This window comes from Lampetra planeri, chromosome 74 (assembly GCF_965212315.1).
Source record: "Lampetra planeri chromosome 74, kcLamPlan1.2.h2, whole genome shotgun sequence".
Classification (NCBI taxonomy): Eukaryota; Metazoa; Chordata; class Hyperoartia; order Petromyzontiformes; family Petromyzontidae; genus Lampetra; species Lampetra planeri.
In genome coordinates this window covers 750,249-768,375 of record NC_136179.1, presented here as the reverse complement: position 1 = coordinate 768,375, position 18,127 = coordinate 750,249, and the positions used below count along the sequence as shown (strand labels likewise).

The window sequence follows — 18,127 nt, the reverse complement described above, 5'->3', positions numbered from 1 at the left end:
TACGCTTCCTGCGTCGCTGCAAACGGGGGTAGCATGGGCATTGTGGGCCAGGTGGACGCTAAAATATCTATCGGGGGAGTGTCGGCCTCGGGAATCGTGTTAATTTCGAGGTCCCTTGCGGTCCCTTGTTTGTTGGGAACGGATTTTCTGGCCAAGATGCCCATTCTAATTAGAATTAATGAAAACTGCATTGAATTACCGGAGGGGCGTAAAATTACATTTCTGCCGTCGCCCTGGGGGCGACCTGCTCCTGTCACCCAGGTGCAGGCGCTGTCCGAAGTATCTGTTGATATTCCACCAGGCTCACAGATGCTCATTCCCTTGCGATATCGGAAGCCTGTGCCTGGTCGTCAAGGAGCTATTGGGGTTTTGTTGTCGCCGTCCGCCACCATCACGGGCGGATCGGCGCTCGTTGGGGCGCAAACTATTGTCCGGCCGGACCAGCAGCCATTTTTGCAAGTGCTTAACGCAAGTACCGAGAGTGTGTGTGTACCGGCTGGTACGGTTGTGGCACATGCCACTACTGCATTCACGGCTCATGATCATCTGGCCAGCCAGGTTATGGTTGGTGGTGTTTCAGGCCCTGAGGCTGCAGATGATCGCTGGATCGCCGAATTGTGTGGGGAGAATTCTGCCCTTTCCGGGGAACAACGTTGTGCGATTCGTAAATTATTATTGACTTATTCTGATGTGTTTAGCTCCGACGATTTGGACTTGGGACGCACCTCGTTGCTTTACCATCATATTGACACAAGGGACGCTGCCCCTATTCGGTTGAACTCGCATCGGATGAGTCCGGCTGAGCGAGAGCACGTTCGTGGGGCAGTGGATGACATGTTGGCTGCGGACATAATATCTCCATCTAACAGCCCATGGGGTGCACCTGTTGTTTTGGTTAAGAAAAAGGACGGAAAATTGCGATTTTGTGTAGATTTCCGCAAATTAAATAAAGTGTCGGTGGCAGATGCGTACCCCCTGCCGCGTATGGACGACTCTCTCGATGCCTTGTCGGGGGCTAAGTTTTTTTCAACGCTGGATCTCTCTTCGGGCTTCTGGCAGCTTCCCCTTGACGAGTCCTCGCGGGAGAAGACTGCTTTCCGTACGCCGCAGGGGTTATTCCAATTTAACTGTCTTCCGATGGGGTTGAATGCGGCCCCTGCCACTTTTCAAAGGTTGATGGAGTTGGTATTAACGGGGTTGCAGTGGGAGACATGTCTGATATATTTAGACGATATTATCGTCTTCAGCCGCACATTTGACGAGCATTTACTGCGGTTGGAGGCTGTGTTCACCAGGATGCGTTCCGCTAATTTGAAATTTAAGCCTAAGAAATGTCCCCTACTGCAACACTCCGTGCGTTACTTGGGGCACATCGTTAGTGCGGACGGGGTGGCCACGGATCCGGAAAAAACAGCGTGCGTCCGTGACTGGCCAACCCCGGCCACGGTGGGGGATGTGCGTCGGTTTTTGGGGTTTGCCTCATTATCGAAGGTTTGTTCCCAATTTTGCGACGATCGCGAGGCCCTTGCACCTCCTTACGGGTAAAGGTCACAAATTTGCTTGGGGACCGCCAGAAGAGGCGGCATTTCTGGGCCTGCGCGATCTATTGGCTACGGCGCCGACGTTGGATTATCCAGATGTTGAACATCCTTTCATTCTGGATACGGACGCGAGCGACACGGGCATTGGGGCGGTGTTGTCTCAGTCCAAAGGTGGTGTGGAACGCGTGGTGGCGTACGGTAGCCGGGTTTTGTCTCCCGCGGAAACCCGCTACTGCGTCACTCGCAGGGAACTGTTGGCTATTGTTTTTTTTCTCCGCCAATTTCGACCGTATCTGTACGGCCGTTCGTTTATTGTATGCACGGATCATGCGGCCTTGCAGTATGCTCTTAAGATGGACCAGCCATCCGGCCAGCTGGCACGGTGGTTGGACACGCTGCAAGAATTTTCCTTCCAAATTCACCATCGGAAGGGGGTGCGTCACGCCAATGCGGACGCGCTTTCCAGGCTGCCACAGCGATCCCCTTGTGCGTGCGCGTCTGGGACGCATAGATGTGGGCCGATTCAGCACCCCCCTCAGCCTGTCGCGCTGGCGGTCGAAGTGCCTGAAGCTCCGAATGACCCGGGGCCGGCTGATGGGGGACCGGCTGATGGGATTTTGCATCTCCCGAGGTCTGTGTGGATTCGGGAACAAATGTTGGACAATTCATTGGTGACTTTACGTAAGCGGCCTGTGAAGGAGGGTGGGGGACCGGGTACGGGGGGTGTGCCGGAAACCGCTCTCCGTGATGGTCTGCTGATGTGGAGGGCAGGGATACAGGAACGCTGGCGTCTGGTTGTACCGGCATTTTTGCGGTACAAATTGATTAGGACTCTGCATTGCGACACGCTTTTACATCTGGGGGTGCAGAAGACCCTATTGACGCTGCAGCGAGATTACTATTGGCACGGCATGACGACAGACGTTGTCGGTCACGTTCGCGTGTGTCCCGATTGTGCCCGCCGGAAGCCACCTAAACATCCATATGTGCCGCCGATACAGTCTATTCAGGTGTCTCGAGTTAATGAATTGGTGGCGTTAGATATTTTGGGACCCTTTCCGCCATCCGCTAAGGGAAATAAACATTTGCTAGTTGGCGTGGAGTACCTCTCCCGCTGGCCGATGGCCTGGCCCTTGCCCGACCAGTCAGCGGCGTCCATTACAGACGCCTTTCTATTTGGGTACGTTATGGACAAGGGGGCGCCGGAGAGGCTCCTCACGGATCAGGGCCGAAATTTTTCTTCTAAATTGTTGGGGGAAGTGTGTGCGGCTCTCGGAACTAAGAAAATACGGACTTCTCCCTACCACCCACAAACGGATGGTATGGTTGAACGGCTAAATCGGACCTTGTCCGCCATGTTGTGTCACACGGTGAGTGAAAAACAATCAGATTGGGATTTGCATATCCCTGGCGTACTTTCGGCGTACCGGATGACGCCGCATGCGGCTACAGGATATTCGCCGTTTTTTCTTATGTACGGTCGTGAAAACGTGCCGCCGATTAATGTGCAGTTGGGAACTGGAGTGAGGGGACCTGTTAAGCCTCTTCCTGATTATATTCAGGACACCGTTCGCCGTGTTACTGTGGCGCGGGAAGGGGCCCGCATGGCTACGGCCAAAGCCCAGGCCCGGAACGAGTGGTGTGCTCGACGCTCTAAGGGGGAGTGCCCCTGGAAAGTGGGGGACCTGGTCTGGCTCCATTGCCCACAAGTGCGGCCAGGTACCTCTCCTAAATTACATAAACCTTGGCAAGGGCCGGTTCGCCTCATCGAGGTTCCCAACCCACAGTCGGCGCGTGTTCGGTTTGGATCCCGGCGTTAGTTCGTTCACACATCTCGCTTGAAACCATACGTGGCCCCTCGATCTGATGCGTCATCTCCTGATGTTGCCTTGCCGGGGTCTGTTGCTGCCGACTCGCCCTTGCATGTGCCTGTTGACCTTGCAAGAGCGCCTGTCGTGCCTTTTACAGACAAGCCGGCCGTGACGCCGCAGGACAGAGGAGGCTCTGCTCGGGGTGTGCCTGCTACGGCTGCGAAAACTCTGAGACCCGCAGCCCTTCCGACCCCGCCGCAGACGCGATCGCGGGACACCTCTGACACTGGGCCTTTGGGAATACGGGACCGGGACGTTGGCGGGCCTCCAATAGCGACAGATGAACTTTGTCCTGTCGCTCCTAAAACCCTGTCACGTTCCCGCTCGGCGGGTGGGCCGCCGACCGTCCGGGACGGGCCGGCGACCCGCACCCGCTCAAAATCCCTCACATTTCGTTGAATGTTGTGTTGTGTTCTTGGTTTTACTGTTATATTATTGTATGCTTCGTGTCCTTTAACGTGTTCGGTCGTGTTCGCTCGCATTACTTGTTGGAGTTGTTGTTCAGCCGAGGTCGGCTGCATTTTCTCTACGGGGGAGGGTGGTGTAATGCGGGCGTAAACGACCTTTCGGATGTGACGTCATGGGGGGAGGAGTTACGTCACGTGGGGGAGAGGGTTCAGAGCTAAAAGGGGAGAAACCGGAAGAGGAAGGGAGGTTGTTGGAGACTGGGAGAGAGTAAGGCCACGCAGGGCGAAGGCTGGGGAGAGTGGCGAGATCGCCACACACACAGAGTACGGATAGGGCACCGTCGGCCAGCGGTGACCAACCCCGGAGAAGCGGGGAGCAGCGGTAAGGCTGCAGCGAGGGCAGCTGGGAGGCTGCACGAAGAGAACAGCAGCGGGACTGCTTCGGAGAAGAGAGAGCAGCGGTGGGGCTGCAACGAGGGCAGCTGGAGAAGCTGCACGAGGAGATTAGCAGTGAGGCTGCTACTGGAAAGTGGAAGAGCCGTGTGGGAAAAGTATACGAACCCGAATAAAGGACACCAAGCCAGATACCGTGGTCGAGTCCTTTATTACAGAAGCAACAATAATGCCTATGCATTTCAACAGTAACTTTTTTGTCGGCTTTAGATGCCATTTTGATGGCCAGCGTGTTGAGTAAAGGGGATTCTTACCAGTAGTGCTGGGTGATATAATCCGTAGATGTCCAGTGGCTGTTCCTCTAGAGCCGGTGGTGTTGATAACACAGGAGTAATATCCACCGTTCACTCGTGTGACGTTATAGAGCGTCACGTGGCTGGAGCCATCCTTAAGGTCCAAGTGTCCCTCGTACATCACGGGGCCCAGCTGTTGCATGCTGCTAGAGACTTGTGAGTCCTTGAGTTCATTCATCCGTAAAGACAGGACACGGTGCACGCCATTAGCATTGACAACACTGGTCTCAGAGAAACGTTGCTCAGCTACATCATCATGGCCATTGTCAGCCTGTGAGACACAGGATTCAACACAGACTGCTATTCTCAGAATATTTACATCATTGCTATCAGAATCATTGCTGCTCATGATGATTATTAGAGAGAGATAGTTAATGAAGAGGACCCTATACCCAAATTACTGACGTATGTATGGTGAACTTCTTTCACACCATACATGTCTCATACATTGCCAACCGGGCTAATCGGAGGTGTAGGATGAAAGAGGCTGTCTTTGCTGTAGTCCAATGTTAACCTACGCCAAAATAAATAAAATAAAATAAACCTCAGTTTTTTTCCTCAAACAATAATGCAGTTATTTTTGGCGAACTCGTAATACATTACTTTACTTTGCTCATGGTTATGTTTAGCCCCACTTACCAGCCTTCACATAAGTGCCTGAGGATTGTATAAAAAGCAATAGAAAAACGACGTGAGCAGAAGGGAGGTTGAAGATAGGTAAATCGCAAATATCCGCCCTCTGAACGTAAAAAGTGAACCACAATGCGTGCTAGGGCCAGAATTGTGAAAATCGTGGTGGGACTACGTGCAGAACTATAACAGTAAAACACACAAATCCTATCAAACTGCTACCTTAAGACCTTGGATAGGTATAACTAACTAAATGAATTTCACATGTGAGGTGTACTCAGGGGTCACTGTCACAACGCCAGTGAAAGTGCAAGGGACAGGTAGGGCCGAGACTCACGTTGAGGCTCACGGTCACCGATGTAGAGGGGAGTGTCCACGTGACCCCACACAGGCGCTCCCCATCCTCCAGTCTCGTGACGTTGCACCACAGAGTGACGTTACCACCCTCTACAGCTGAGACATCTCTCTCTACAGACACTGACAGAGCTGAGAGACAGAGGCACAGAGACGTCACCTACTACAGCTGAGACGTCTCTCTACAGACACAGACAGAACAGAGAGACAAAAACAGACAAAGAGACTTTATATCTCTCTGCAGCTGAGACATATCTCTCTATAGACACAAAAGCAGCTGAGACAGAGACAGAGACGTCACATCCCAATACTGCTGAGAAATCTCTCTACAGACACAGAGCTGAGACACAAAGAAAAACACAGAGACGTCACCTCCCTCTGCAGCTGAGACATTTCTACAGATACAGACAAACCTGAGACAGACGCAGAGACAGAGACGTCACCTCCAAAGACAGCTGAGACATCTATCTACAGACACTGACAGAGCTGAGACACAGAGAGACAGAGATGCCACTTTACTCTACATCTGAGATGTCTCTCTCTACAGACACAGCTGGGCCACAGAGACACAGACGCATGACATTGTGATGCCATGGCCTCGAAGCCACTTGGCAAGTGCCGCGACCCCCTACCCCGGCCCCCACACTGAGTACACATACGCAGTGCACACACATAGTGTCCTGGCAGGGGATTCTAATCCAAAGGATCCCAATGAGGAAAATCCCATGGTTTCCCGGTGCCAGGGGATTGGCCGACCCTCGCAGGACAGGTTATATTGCGGTGCCCCTGAGTTGACTTAATAGTGTAGGGGCGCAAAAAGGTTTACCGGTCCAGCCGCAATAAGTCATTCACGATATCGGGAAAAGCTGGAGTGGAATAACTGAGAAGGTCACACCATGAGATCAGGGGATTGCAGCGCCATGACCCCCCCCCCATACCGAATACAAACTCGCAGGGTGTGTATTCGCCAGTCGGGCGTTATTCCGGATTAACAAGGGTGAGTAAATTCATGAGTACAGACGGACAGACAATGGGTCGCAGAAGCACCAGCCGCTCCACTCCATGTAAGTGCAAAAAAGGGGAAAAAATGGGCTGTAATCACAGGTAGGCGCACGATTGGTACAATGCGACTACGGGCTTTTGAAGTCAGGGGGATAAAAGGGGAGCCTGAGGCCATTTAAAAGAGATCTTCAACATTTTGGCCGACAAGACCCCCCCCCCGTGCCATCCTGCCTTCTCGAGCCGCTTGCAGAATCTGTGTGACGCCAGTGAATGCTGCTACGAGGCAGTGATAGGCAATGTTTTATCGACCCCTCCCCTCCGACTCTCGCAACGTCTGTGCGAAGCCGTGAGTACAGCTACGAGGTACGTAGTAGGGCGTTTGGTGACTGGGGACTTAGGCAGTAGTAGGCTGCTGCCTAAGTTACCAGTCACCAAACGGGGTTTGCGCCGAGAATAAAATTTAGCACAGAGCATAGGTGTGGTGTCTGTGATTTTTGTGTGGAGCGACTGCGTGGGGGAACGCGTAGCGAGAGTGACCATGGGGCCACGGCGTGCGTGCGTGTTAAGAGGTAATTGCTCACAGGTGCGAGCGCGTTCGTACCCCCCTGTGTTAGCAATGGTTGTGGTGTGCACGGGCGAGTGGTCTAACTCCGAGTGGCTCCAAAGCTAGCAGCACGAGCATGTCCCTCAGAAAGGGCGCTAGCACGGGGGGCCCTATCACTCAGTCGGCGGGCGCCCGGTGGGAGACAACTGACACGGTGGAGGAGAGAGCGGAACGGGCGGACGTCACGCCCCACCTGCCTAGCGAGGGCGGTAGGGTGGATGTCGGGCCCCACAACATCACTGCCCTCTAAGGCTGAGATATCTCTCTACAGACACAGACAAAGCTGAGTCACACATAGACAGATACGTCAGTTCCCTCTACAGGTGAGGCATCTCTCTCTACATACTATTTTAATGGTTCGACTGAGGCGCACACACTCGTGTGGAGGCAACACTATTTATTTAACACAACTGTTACACACACTATACATAGGGTGGTGACCACCGTCCTAGTCTCACTAACACTCGGGTACTACTTGGCGTGGCCAAGCCAAGTTGGCTTCTGCTTGGCCACGACGACTTGGGGCTTCAGTCTTCATGAGGCGTCTTCATCCCAGGCATGAACAGCCCCTCTCACTCAGCGGCACCCGCTTATCAGCTCCCCGGAATGGCCGGCCACACCCCGGCCACGTCCCCCTTCTCGAACCCTCGAGAAGGCTCCGGACCACAACCACGTGTGACCCAAAGGTCCCCCCTGGGCCCCTGGCCCCCAACTTGATCCGGTCACGTGTCCAGCCAGGGTTAGAGTGCCATGGGCTGCCACGACTCCCGTGGCACTCGTCAACGGCCTCCGCACTGCCTGACTCGGCAGTGACGTCATCTTAACCGACCCAACATGGTAGTGACGTCATGTGTATACAGACCTGACATGGTAGTGACGTCATGTGTGTACAGATCCGACATGGTAGTGACGTCATATATCACTACATCACCCCCCCCCCCCCCCCCCGTATAACATACAACTGTCCCGGCTGTGACGAAACCAAAATGCGAGTGCCTCCTAACAAACAGAACGTCAATAAATAACCGGCGACCGACAATACATTTTGCGAGCAACATATTTACACCGCAGACGAGAAAGAAAAAAGCCATCAATAAACATCTCAATTAATGACACACAACATGTAAGAACTGGTCAACTCGTCAAAAACCCTCTGTAAAACCACGCACGCACAGAAACAATAAACAATCAGAGTAACAACCTGAACGCGTAACGAGTCATTTGAATTGTGAAGTTTTCGAATGAGTCCGTGTGGCCGGACCCCAGGTGAGGTGGGCCTAAGCTCCCTGGTAGGTCCTGGGGGAGAGTCAATGCTATCGGGCAGGTGCAGTTGCTCCATCAAGGGCGGTGGCATCGACGGGGGGCAGTCGGATGCCGGCCGCTCCGCACACAGTGGGCCTTCCGGAAGTGCAGCGACCGGTGGCGTCGGGGGAATCATGATCTCCAATCCTGCGGGCAGGACAACAGAACCACCCTGAGGGACCACCTCTACAAGGGCGCACCCCACAGCTCGCCCGGCTCACCCAACACTCGGCCCGCAGAGATTGGAGATGAGGGGACGTGAGGAGGACGAACGAACGGCTTAAGTCTCGACGGATGCACGAACCAATTCAGGCGGCCAAACAGGATCTTAACACACTGAGGCCGGCCAGCTCATACCACTTCAACCGAACCCTGCCAGGGCCTATACAGCTTGGGGGTCGTGCCGACAGGCACTTGCAGACAGTGCAGCCAGGCCCTATTGCCCGGGGCCCACTGTTTGCCCGACACGCGACGAGCCCTCAATCTCTCATTGGCCAATTGCCTGGCAGCAGAATTTTCCCTAGAGGCCTCGTGTGCCTCCGAAATTAGTTGGAGGGTAAACCGCATAGGTTCAGAGATGTAAACCCTCGGCTTTACAGTTGCTGTCTTAAGCTGGACATCGATGGTGGGGTATGGTTCCTGCCCATACATAAAAAAGAACGGTGAGTAGCCAGTGGAAACGTGCGGAGCCATCCTGTAGGCCGCAAGTACCTCGGGGATGCACAAATCCCAGTCTTTCTGTGACTCATCGACCTGCTGACTCAGCATCGATGTCAGAGTCCTATTGAGTCGCTCTACCATCCCATCTGTTTGGGGATGATAGGGCGATGTGTGAACCTTTTCTGTTCCCAAAAGGTCGCACACTTCCTTAAGCAGTTTCGCAGATAAATTTTTCCCCTGGTCAGTGAGGAGGCGCTCCGGGGGTCCTTTATCTAGCACATAGCCGTGCAAGAATGCCTCAGTGATAACAGCATCTGATTGATTCGGAAGGGGCCAAGCCACGGACCATTGGGAAAAATTATTCAATGCCCACAAGCAAGTACTTATTTCCTTGGGCCGTAGTAGGGAAGGGTCCCAAAATGTCAAGGGCCACAAGCTCTTTGATGCAAGGGCGGGCACCTCTTAACAGGCGGTGGATTGCCGAGAGCACATTGCACACAACCCTTCAAGACATTCTTAACATCCGCCGCCATGCCGGGCCAAAAATAGTCGAGCCTAAGGGTGACCAGTGTCTTATGAATCCCCAAATGCATTAGCCGCTCATGGATGGCGATAATAACCTGCCTCTGAGGCTCGTAAGCACAATGATACTATAGCGTTGCAACCCTTTGCCAGTACCAAAATATAATAATAGGGTTCATACTCTTAGTTCTTTCGGTAAAGTCACGTAGGTAAAAAATGAAATTAAAATTAATAAAAATAAAACAATAAAAATCACGACGTTTCGAAGGCAACACAAGTCTCATCAGGTGGGACCGTCACAGCCAGATTTGCTGCATCAAGTGAAGGAGGGATTCAAGATGTAAGCTCTTAAGTACCAGTTAAGGGGGGAGGGATGGGAGGGGCTTATCAGAATGTGGTAGCCAATGAATGGAACGTATCGGGAGGGGGGCGGGGCTAACAGAGGGACGGGGTCCTCGTGGTCGTGGTCAACGACGTGTTTATGCGCAAGTCACTGTGGATGTACATAATAGAAAAGGAAAACGAAAATGCATATGTTTATACCAGTGTTTGCTGACAATAAAGAGAGTACTGTTAAACGTTAGGGATGTAAATAATCGGTAAAGTAAAATAGTGCCTGTCAGATAAAATGGTCCAAAAATGTGTAATTAAATCTTTTTATATGGTTGAAAACATCTTTCCAATGATTACTAAGTTTGTACCCATCATCACGGTTGAAATTATGTCTGTGTTTGTATATCTGAATGGCTTCGTGTACAAACCTTTGATGGTAGCCAGAGGGTTTGCAGAGCACCTTAGTCTCGGAGAAAACAATATCATGAGAGCCCACCGCGTTGTAGCAATGATCGGCAACGGCGGAAGACTCAATTGTGCCGTGTTTCAAATCTGATTTGTGCTCGCGGACACGATCAGAGACATGACGTTTCGTTTCCCCAATGTAACAGTCACCACAGCTGCAACTCAGTTTATAGACTCCAGGGTATTGCAAGTCAAGGATGACATCCTTCACAGATGGAATTAGATCACGTATTTTATGTACTGTACTGAATCGGACTTGAATATTATGTTTGTTGTTAATTACACATTTTTGGACCATCTTATCTGACAGGCACTATTTTACTTTACCGAGTATTTACATCCCTAACGTTTAACAGTACTCTCTTTATTGTCAGCCAACACTGGTATAAACATAGGCATTTTCGTTTTCCTTTTCTATTATGTACATCCACAGTGACTTGCGCATAAACACGTCGTTGACCACGACCACGAGTACCCCGTCCCTCTGTTAGCCCCGCCCCCCCGTCCCGATACGTTCCATTCATTGGCTACCACATTCTGATAAGCCCCTCCCCTCCCTCACCCCTTAACTGGTACTTAAGAGCTTACATCTTGAATCCCTCCTTCACTTGATGCAGCAAATCTGGCTGTGACGGTCCCACCTGATGACGGAGACTTGTGTTGCCTCCGAAACGTCGTGATTTTTATTGTTTTATTTTTATTAATTTTAATTTCATTTTTTACCTACGTGACTTTACCGAAAGAACTAAGAGTATGAATCCTTGCAGTCACGAAAGCTTCAAATCTAGAAATAATAATAATAGGGGTTTTCCCTATTATGGGAGATCTAATGATGTAGATGCTCACCCAAAGCCCTCATTACTTTGATAGTGCATTGTCTTCGAGCTGTACGCCTATTGGCGTCCTCTGGTCGAGCACCAATTGGGTCGAGGCTCAAAAGAAGCCGTCCCTTGGTGTGGACCAATCAGTTTCAAGGACTGCAAGTATTGTGGTTAATGCAGACATGAATCCTGGTAAAAAGGTTTCAGTTTTGTTGCCAGAAAAAAGGGGAAAAACCCTATTATTATATATTGGTACTGGCAAAGGAGGTCTAATGATACAGACACTTTGTTAAGTTTCTGGAAGTCCACGCAGAAGTGCAGACTCCCATCATATTATTTCACTAGTACAATCGGAGCGCCCCATGGGCTCATGGATGGGAAGATAACATCGGCAGCCAACATTTTGTTAACCGCTAGGCGTACATGTTCTTTTTCAGCCAGGCTTAACCGGTAAGGGTTTTGCCGGATGGGGGGAGAGTCACCTGCATCAATATGGTGGCTCAGGAGGGTCGTGCGACCAAAATCAAATTTGCCCCAGCTGAAAATATCGCCGAATTCAATCAACAGTGCACGCAACGTAGACCTCTGAGTGCCGGACAAGTCCTGATTCTCAGAGCAAAGGCCATCAGCCCACCTGTCATCCTCTGTATGCGCGCGGCCCACATTCTGTGATACTGCAACGCCCCCTATCATATAACCGTGGACCGTCACGGTCGACGCGTCAGCAAGCACTGTGTCCGCCTGAATTCAGTTTCAGTTTTATTTATTTCATTTATTTGGTATAGCCCTGTGAGCCATTCGGCTCCTGAATCGGGTGCAACCGCAACAAACAAAAAACTAAAACATGAACAAGAGAACATCTTAAAGTGACTATGCGCAAACAGAAAAATCCAGGAAAAAACAGCTAAATCTTCCAGAAAAAGCACCGTACACCAACGCTGTATGCAAAAATCCCAGTGGGATGCAAGTCAAACAACAACAACCACAAGACAACTTAGATTAAAACCTTCAGTCTAACTCCGTACTACAACAAACAAACATGGCCAAACCAAAAGACATTTTCAAAATTACTAAAATAAAGCCATAAAAGCAATGTAACACTGATCATAAGAACTGTGACCGAAATTTGAAAATAAACGACAATAACAACATGTACCACCAAACCCTGTAGCCATAGCTGGCTGCATGAGTCACTCCACAACAGCAGGAGTATCAGTAGGAGTATCAACATTTTTCAATGCACCTTTAAAGATCAGCACACTAAATCCAAACACAAGATCATACTTTGCAGCGGTCATCCGGAGCGAAACATTTGATTTTAGGCCACTGAATAGCAGTGGCAGCTAGGTGTGTACAACTCCTCTACAGCAGTTTTGAGTGAAGATCTCATAGGTAGTGATTCAAGTTGCAGTTTATTGGCAATAGCATTCCAGACCCTGGGGGCATCAATAGCAAAGGCCCTTCCTCCAGTATTTGTATGGCAATAACGAATGTGAAGCTGGTAAATGAGCGAAGACCTTCGCTCATTTACCGAATGACCGACGTATCAGACCCCACATTCAGCACTTGAATTAAGGGCTGCCGGTCCCTCGAAACCAGCGTCTAGGCCCCCACAAGCGTCATTCCGCAGGCCGCTTTTTTCGATGGTCCCAATACATTTCCCCCAGTGGTGGCCTCCCGATTAAGCGGCTTGCGTAGCCGCAGGTGGGACTAACATTTGTGCCCTGGGGGGAATTGTGACCGTGTCGGTAACAAGTGCCTGAACATACACATTAGCATTATGCATTTTAGCAGGTATGGTGCCGATGACCGTGGACGATCCGGCGGTCGCGGCGACAACCCGATGATGGCAGCCTCGGCCGGTCGGTGCGCCCTGTTTTGTCTTGTTTTGTCTGTTAATTCAGTGTTCTGTCTGTCTGTTAATTCAGTGTTCTGGCAAGATTTTCGGACTTCTCTAACAAGAGACGAACTTCTAAACATCAGGGAAACAACTCCTGTGGATTTATATCCCACTTTTCCGCTTCCAGCGGCAGAATTAGTGGGCATTCTAGTCAAAGCCACGCTAGGCTTTGCTCAAGCAGCGAAACGCCGCCGAAGGGGTAAACGGTCGGGGGCTCTAGTACGGCTGCGCAGACACGGGATCCGAACAGTGCTTCCAAGCTTTCTCCTCTCCAATGTACGTTCACTGTGCAACAAAATGGACGAACTTCAGCTACTGATGGTGAAAAAAAACTGAGACTTTCTTTCATCTTCTGTTTTGTGCTTCACGGAGACATGGCTGTGTGATTTGATCCCAGACACTGCGTTACAACTGGCGGGCTTCCAACTCGTAAGATCGGATCGGGACATAGCACTCAACGGCAAGACGAAAGGCGGTGGTATTTGTTTTTACACTAACAGTGGCTGGTGTGTAGATGTCACAGTGATTCTGCAACATTGTTCTCCGGACCTGGAATCATTTTTTATACGTAAACTGTAAACCTTTCTACTCGCCTCGCGAGTTCGCGTCGCTTATTTTGGTCGGAGTTTATTTGCCGCCGGGTCCTCAGGTTATGCTCGCCGACCAGATTCTAAGTGTGGAGCGAGCAAATCCGGATTCCCTGGTTATCGTACTCGGCGACTTTAACAAAGGTAATCTCAGCCACGAACTCCCCAAATACAGACAATTCATCAAATGCCCTACCAGAGAAGGGAACACTCTGGATCACTGCTACACTACAGTCAGTGGAGCCTACCAGGCCGTCCCCCGAGCAGCACTGGGATACTCTGACCATGCCATGGTCCACCTGATTCCTGCATACAGGCAGAAACTAAAGCTCTGTTAACCTGCTGTGAGGACATCTAAACAGTGGACCAGTGAGGCTATGGAGGTTCTGCGGGCGTGCTTGGACTGTACTGACTAGGATATGTTCACGACTGCTACCAATACTCTGGATGAACTCACAGAGGCTGTGACATCGTACATTAGCTTATGTGAGGACTGCTGTATTCCAACACGCACCAGGGTGAACTTCAACAACAACAAGCCCTGGTTCTCAGCAAAGCTCAGAAGGTTGAGGTTGGAGAAGGAGGAAGCGTTTAGTAGTGGGGATAGAGACAGATTCAAGGAGTCGAAGAACAGGTTTAGCAAGGCGGTGAGAGAGGCTAAACGACTGTACTCAGAGAGACTAAAACACCAGTTCTCTGCAAACGACTCTGCTTCTGTCTGGAGAGGGCTCAGGCAGACCACCAACTACGAGCCCAGAGCCCCCCACACCACTAACGACTCCCACCTGGCCAACGACCTGAACGAGTTCTACTGCAGATTTGAAAGACAATTGGACTGTCCTGAACTACCCCTTCCCACTCAAGACGCCTCCCCCCTCCCCCCCACTACAGAGACGACTCTCTCCATTCAGGAGGGAGAAGTTAACAGACTTTTCAAGAGGCAGAACCCCCGCAAAGCAGCTGGGCCGGGACTCTGTCTCTCCAGCCACCCTCAAGCACTGCGCTGACCAGCTGTCTCCGGTGTTCACCAACATCTTCAACACCTCCCTGGAGACATGCCATGTACCAGCCTGTCTCAAGTCCTCCACCATCATCCCTGTGCCCAAAAAGCCAAGGTCAACAGGACTTAATGATTACAGACTCGTCGCCCTAACTTCTGTGGTAATGAAGTATTTTGAGTGCCTGGTGCTGGCACACCTCAACGCCATCACAGACCCTCTCCTGGACCCCCTGCAGTTTGCCTACAGAGCCAACAGGTCTGTGGACGACATAGTTAACATGGCCCTCCATTTTCGATTTAAAGCTTTCGTGACTGCAGGGATTCATCTTCTTGGTTTTTCGGTAAAGTCACGTAGAAGGGAAGTAATAAAATAATAAAAATAAAACATAATAAAATGAAACAATTCTCACGACGTTTCGGCCACAACGCAAGCAGCCGTCCTCAGGTGAAGAATGAGACACTTCAAGCTAGGAACTTACATATAAGCTGGGTTGGGGGTGGTAGAAGAGCGCCTTAACAAAAAGAATGTGCATATCAAGATGAGTTTAGCATATACATGGGAAATGCGCAGGGGGCGGGGGGGCTTCAAAGTCATACCATGCCCACGCACTATGCAGGATCAAGAGCACCAAGGGGGGGTGCAGGGATTAGCATTAACAAAGGAAAGGAATGCCAATGATATGTAGCTGCAGTAACTAAACAACACCGTAGAAAACTAAGGTATAAACTACATACAAAGACTAAAATATAAACTGCATAGCACCATCAGTATACTTACTATACTCTACAATAATCTGAGTTACTAACAGCAAGTAATACATTACAATACTACGTCGTAAAAGTTATATAATATGCTTCCATCTAAACTTTATTCTCTTACATCAACCGAGCATATACCGTACTATATACTGCCATAGATAAACCCAACATTAAATTATATACTGTATTGCAATAAACCACATTTCAACATAACACTATGTATTATTCTACCTACCCTAATGTGTATCAAAATGGTTTATTACGTCCTTCCAATGATTGCTAAGCCAGAATCCATCTTCTCGATTAAAATTGTCTCTGTGTTTGTATATGTGGATCGCCTCATGAACGAATCTCTCATGATAGCCAGGTGGCTTGCAGAGAACCTCTGTCTTGGAGAAGTCAATGTCATGTGAGCCCACTGAGTTGTAACAGTGATCTGCCACGGCTGAGGTGTTTGTCCTACCGTGTTTCAGGTCAGCTTTATGTTCACGGATGCGGTCCGAGACATGTCGTTTGGTTTGTCCAATGTAACTGCTACCACAGAGGCAACTTAGTTTGTAGACACCAGGGTGCTGTATGTCTGGAACCACATCTTTTACAGACGGTACCAGATCACGGATTTATGTACTGTGTTGAAACGGACCTGGATCTTGTGTTTAATCAGGATTTTGGAGATCTTTTTTGTGACCCCAGCAATGTAAGGTAAGGTGATGGTCTTGAAAGGCTCCTCAACAGGATCCTTCTTGATGGTTGGAGAGATGGCTTTGCGGATTGTGTAGTCGGAGTAACCATTAGCCTTAAGAGCTTGGCGTATGTGTTTGAGTTCACTGGAAATGTGTTCATGGTCGGATATGCATTGGGCTCTATGATATAGAGTCTTGATGAGGGAATTCTTCTGGGATGGATGGTGGTGGGAATCCGGTTTTAGATAAGCGTCCGTATGGGTGGATTTCCTGTAGACAGAGTGGCTCATTGAACCATCAGGTCTCCTTTTGATTAGGACATCCAAAAAGGGTAGCTTGCCATCTTTTTCGACTTCCATGGTGAATCTGATGGCTGGGTGTATGGAATTGATGTGGTCAAGAAATTGGTCTAGAGCAGGCCGGCCATGTGGCCAGATGACAAAAGTGTCGTCTACGTACCTCTTCCATAAGGTCGGGCGTAGAGTGGCAGTCTGGATGGCGTCCGTCTCAAATTTCTCCATGAAGATGTTAGCTACAACCGGAGATAGGGGGGAGCCCATTGGGGTGCCTTCAATTTGCTTGTAGAAAGTTTTATTCCAGGTGAGGAATGTATTGGTTAAGCAGTGTCTCACCAGGGGGGGTACCCCAGCATTCAGTCCCTGATGAACCAAGTCTTCAATGATTGCGATGGTGTCAGGTACAGGAACCTTGGTGAATAAGGAAACCACATCAAAACTGACAAGCAGGTCGTCTGGGGACAGGGCAATCCCCTTGATTGTCGATACCAGGTCAGTAGAGTTTAGTACCGCAGAGGTGGTTTTTCCAGTGAAAGGCCGTAGGATTTCAGACAAAAAACGAGCCAATTTATAGGTGGGGGAGTTGATAGTAAAGACAATGGGACGAAGAGGTGTATCTTCTTTATGTATATTTGGTAAGCCGTATAATCTTGGTGGCCTGGCTGCAGAAGGTTTCAAGGAGAACTGTTTGGTCTGATCAAATAAAGCGGTTGAATCAGAAATGATATTGTTGGTTTTAGTGACAAGGCTATTGGTGGGGTCTCTTTTTATTTTTGTATAGCTACCATCGTTGAGTAGTTCTTGAATTTTGTTATTGTATTCTATTTTGTCCATGATGACAGTGGCATTGCCTTTGTCGGCTGAGAGGATGACAATGTCATCCCTCTTTTTTAATTGAGCTAATTCAAAACGCTCATCTTTGCTGATGTTGCTAGCTGGCATCTTGGCGTTTTTGAGGGTTGCAGAGATTTCGGATCTAGCTACGTCTGCAGCGATGTGACTCAAGCCCTTGAGAGCTACATCTACTCGAGCAATTATATCATTAACTGGTATGTGCCTAGGTGTGACTGCAAAGTTTAGTCCTTTAGCTAAAACGGATTTCAAACCTTCAGAAATAGGCTTGTTACTGCGATTAATTACGACTTTGTTAACATCTAGCTTTTCAATGTGTGGGTCCGGTTTCTTGTTTGAGAGGCGATTGAATTTGGAAATCAAGTTGTCCTTACATTTAGTCGACATAGCGGCAGCTGAAGAGCCAGTCATTTTTTCTACATGTTCCCAATCCGATGTGGACATTGTTGCACTCAAAGATAAGTGTGATTTGTAGAGTGTCTTGTCTAACTGATCTAGTTCGGTGCGCGTAAGTCTGATTTTCTCTGAGATAAGAGCTAAGCTAGTTCTAGACAGAATTCGTTTCGCATTAGAAGAAGTTACAGCAGCAGATGTTAGTGTAAATGCGTTTGGTATTACCTTAGAGTCGCGGCATCTCTTCAGAAAGGTGAGAGACTCGATTAGCTGAGCCTTCTTATCACGGAGCTTGTTGAAGGATCTCAAAGTTATGTGGAAACCCTCCCCGTAGAGGCGGTTAAATTTCGATTTAAAGCTTTCGTGACTGCAGGGATTCATCTTCTTGTTTTTTTAGGT

The 18,127-nt window shown here is 49.7% G+C and overlaps 1 protein-coding gene across 3 annotated transcripts in view; it reads right to left on the bottom strand.

Moving 5' to 3' along the window:
- Positions 1 to 18,127, bottom strand: part of LOC144737789 (uncharacterized) — a 76,922-nt gene that overhangs the window by 23,857 nt on the left and 34,938 nt on the right. For all 3 annotated transcript variants that reach the window (XM_078620656.1, XM_078620654.1, XM_078620655.1), the window contains 2 exons: positions 5,533 to 5,681; positions 4,527 to 4,728 (listed from right to left, as the gene is read on the bottom strand). In XM_078620656.1, coding sequence (XP_078476782.1) covers positions 4,527 to 4,728; positions 5,533 to 5,681 — 351 coding nt within the window. The remainder of the gene's footprint in view (positions 1 to 4,526; positions 4,729 to 5,532; positions 5,682 to 18,127) is intronic.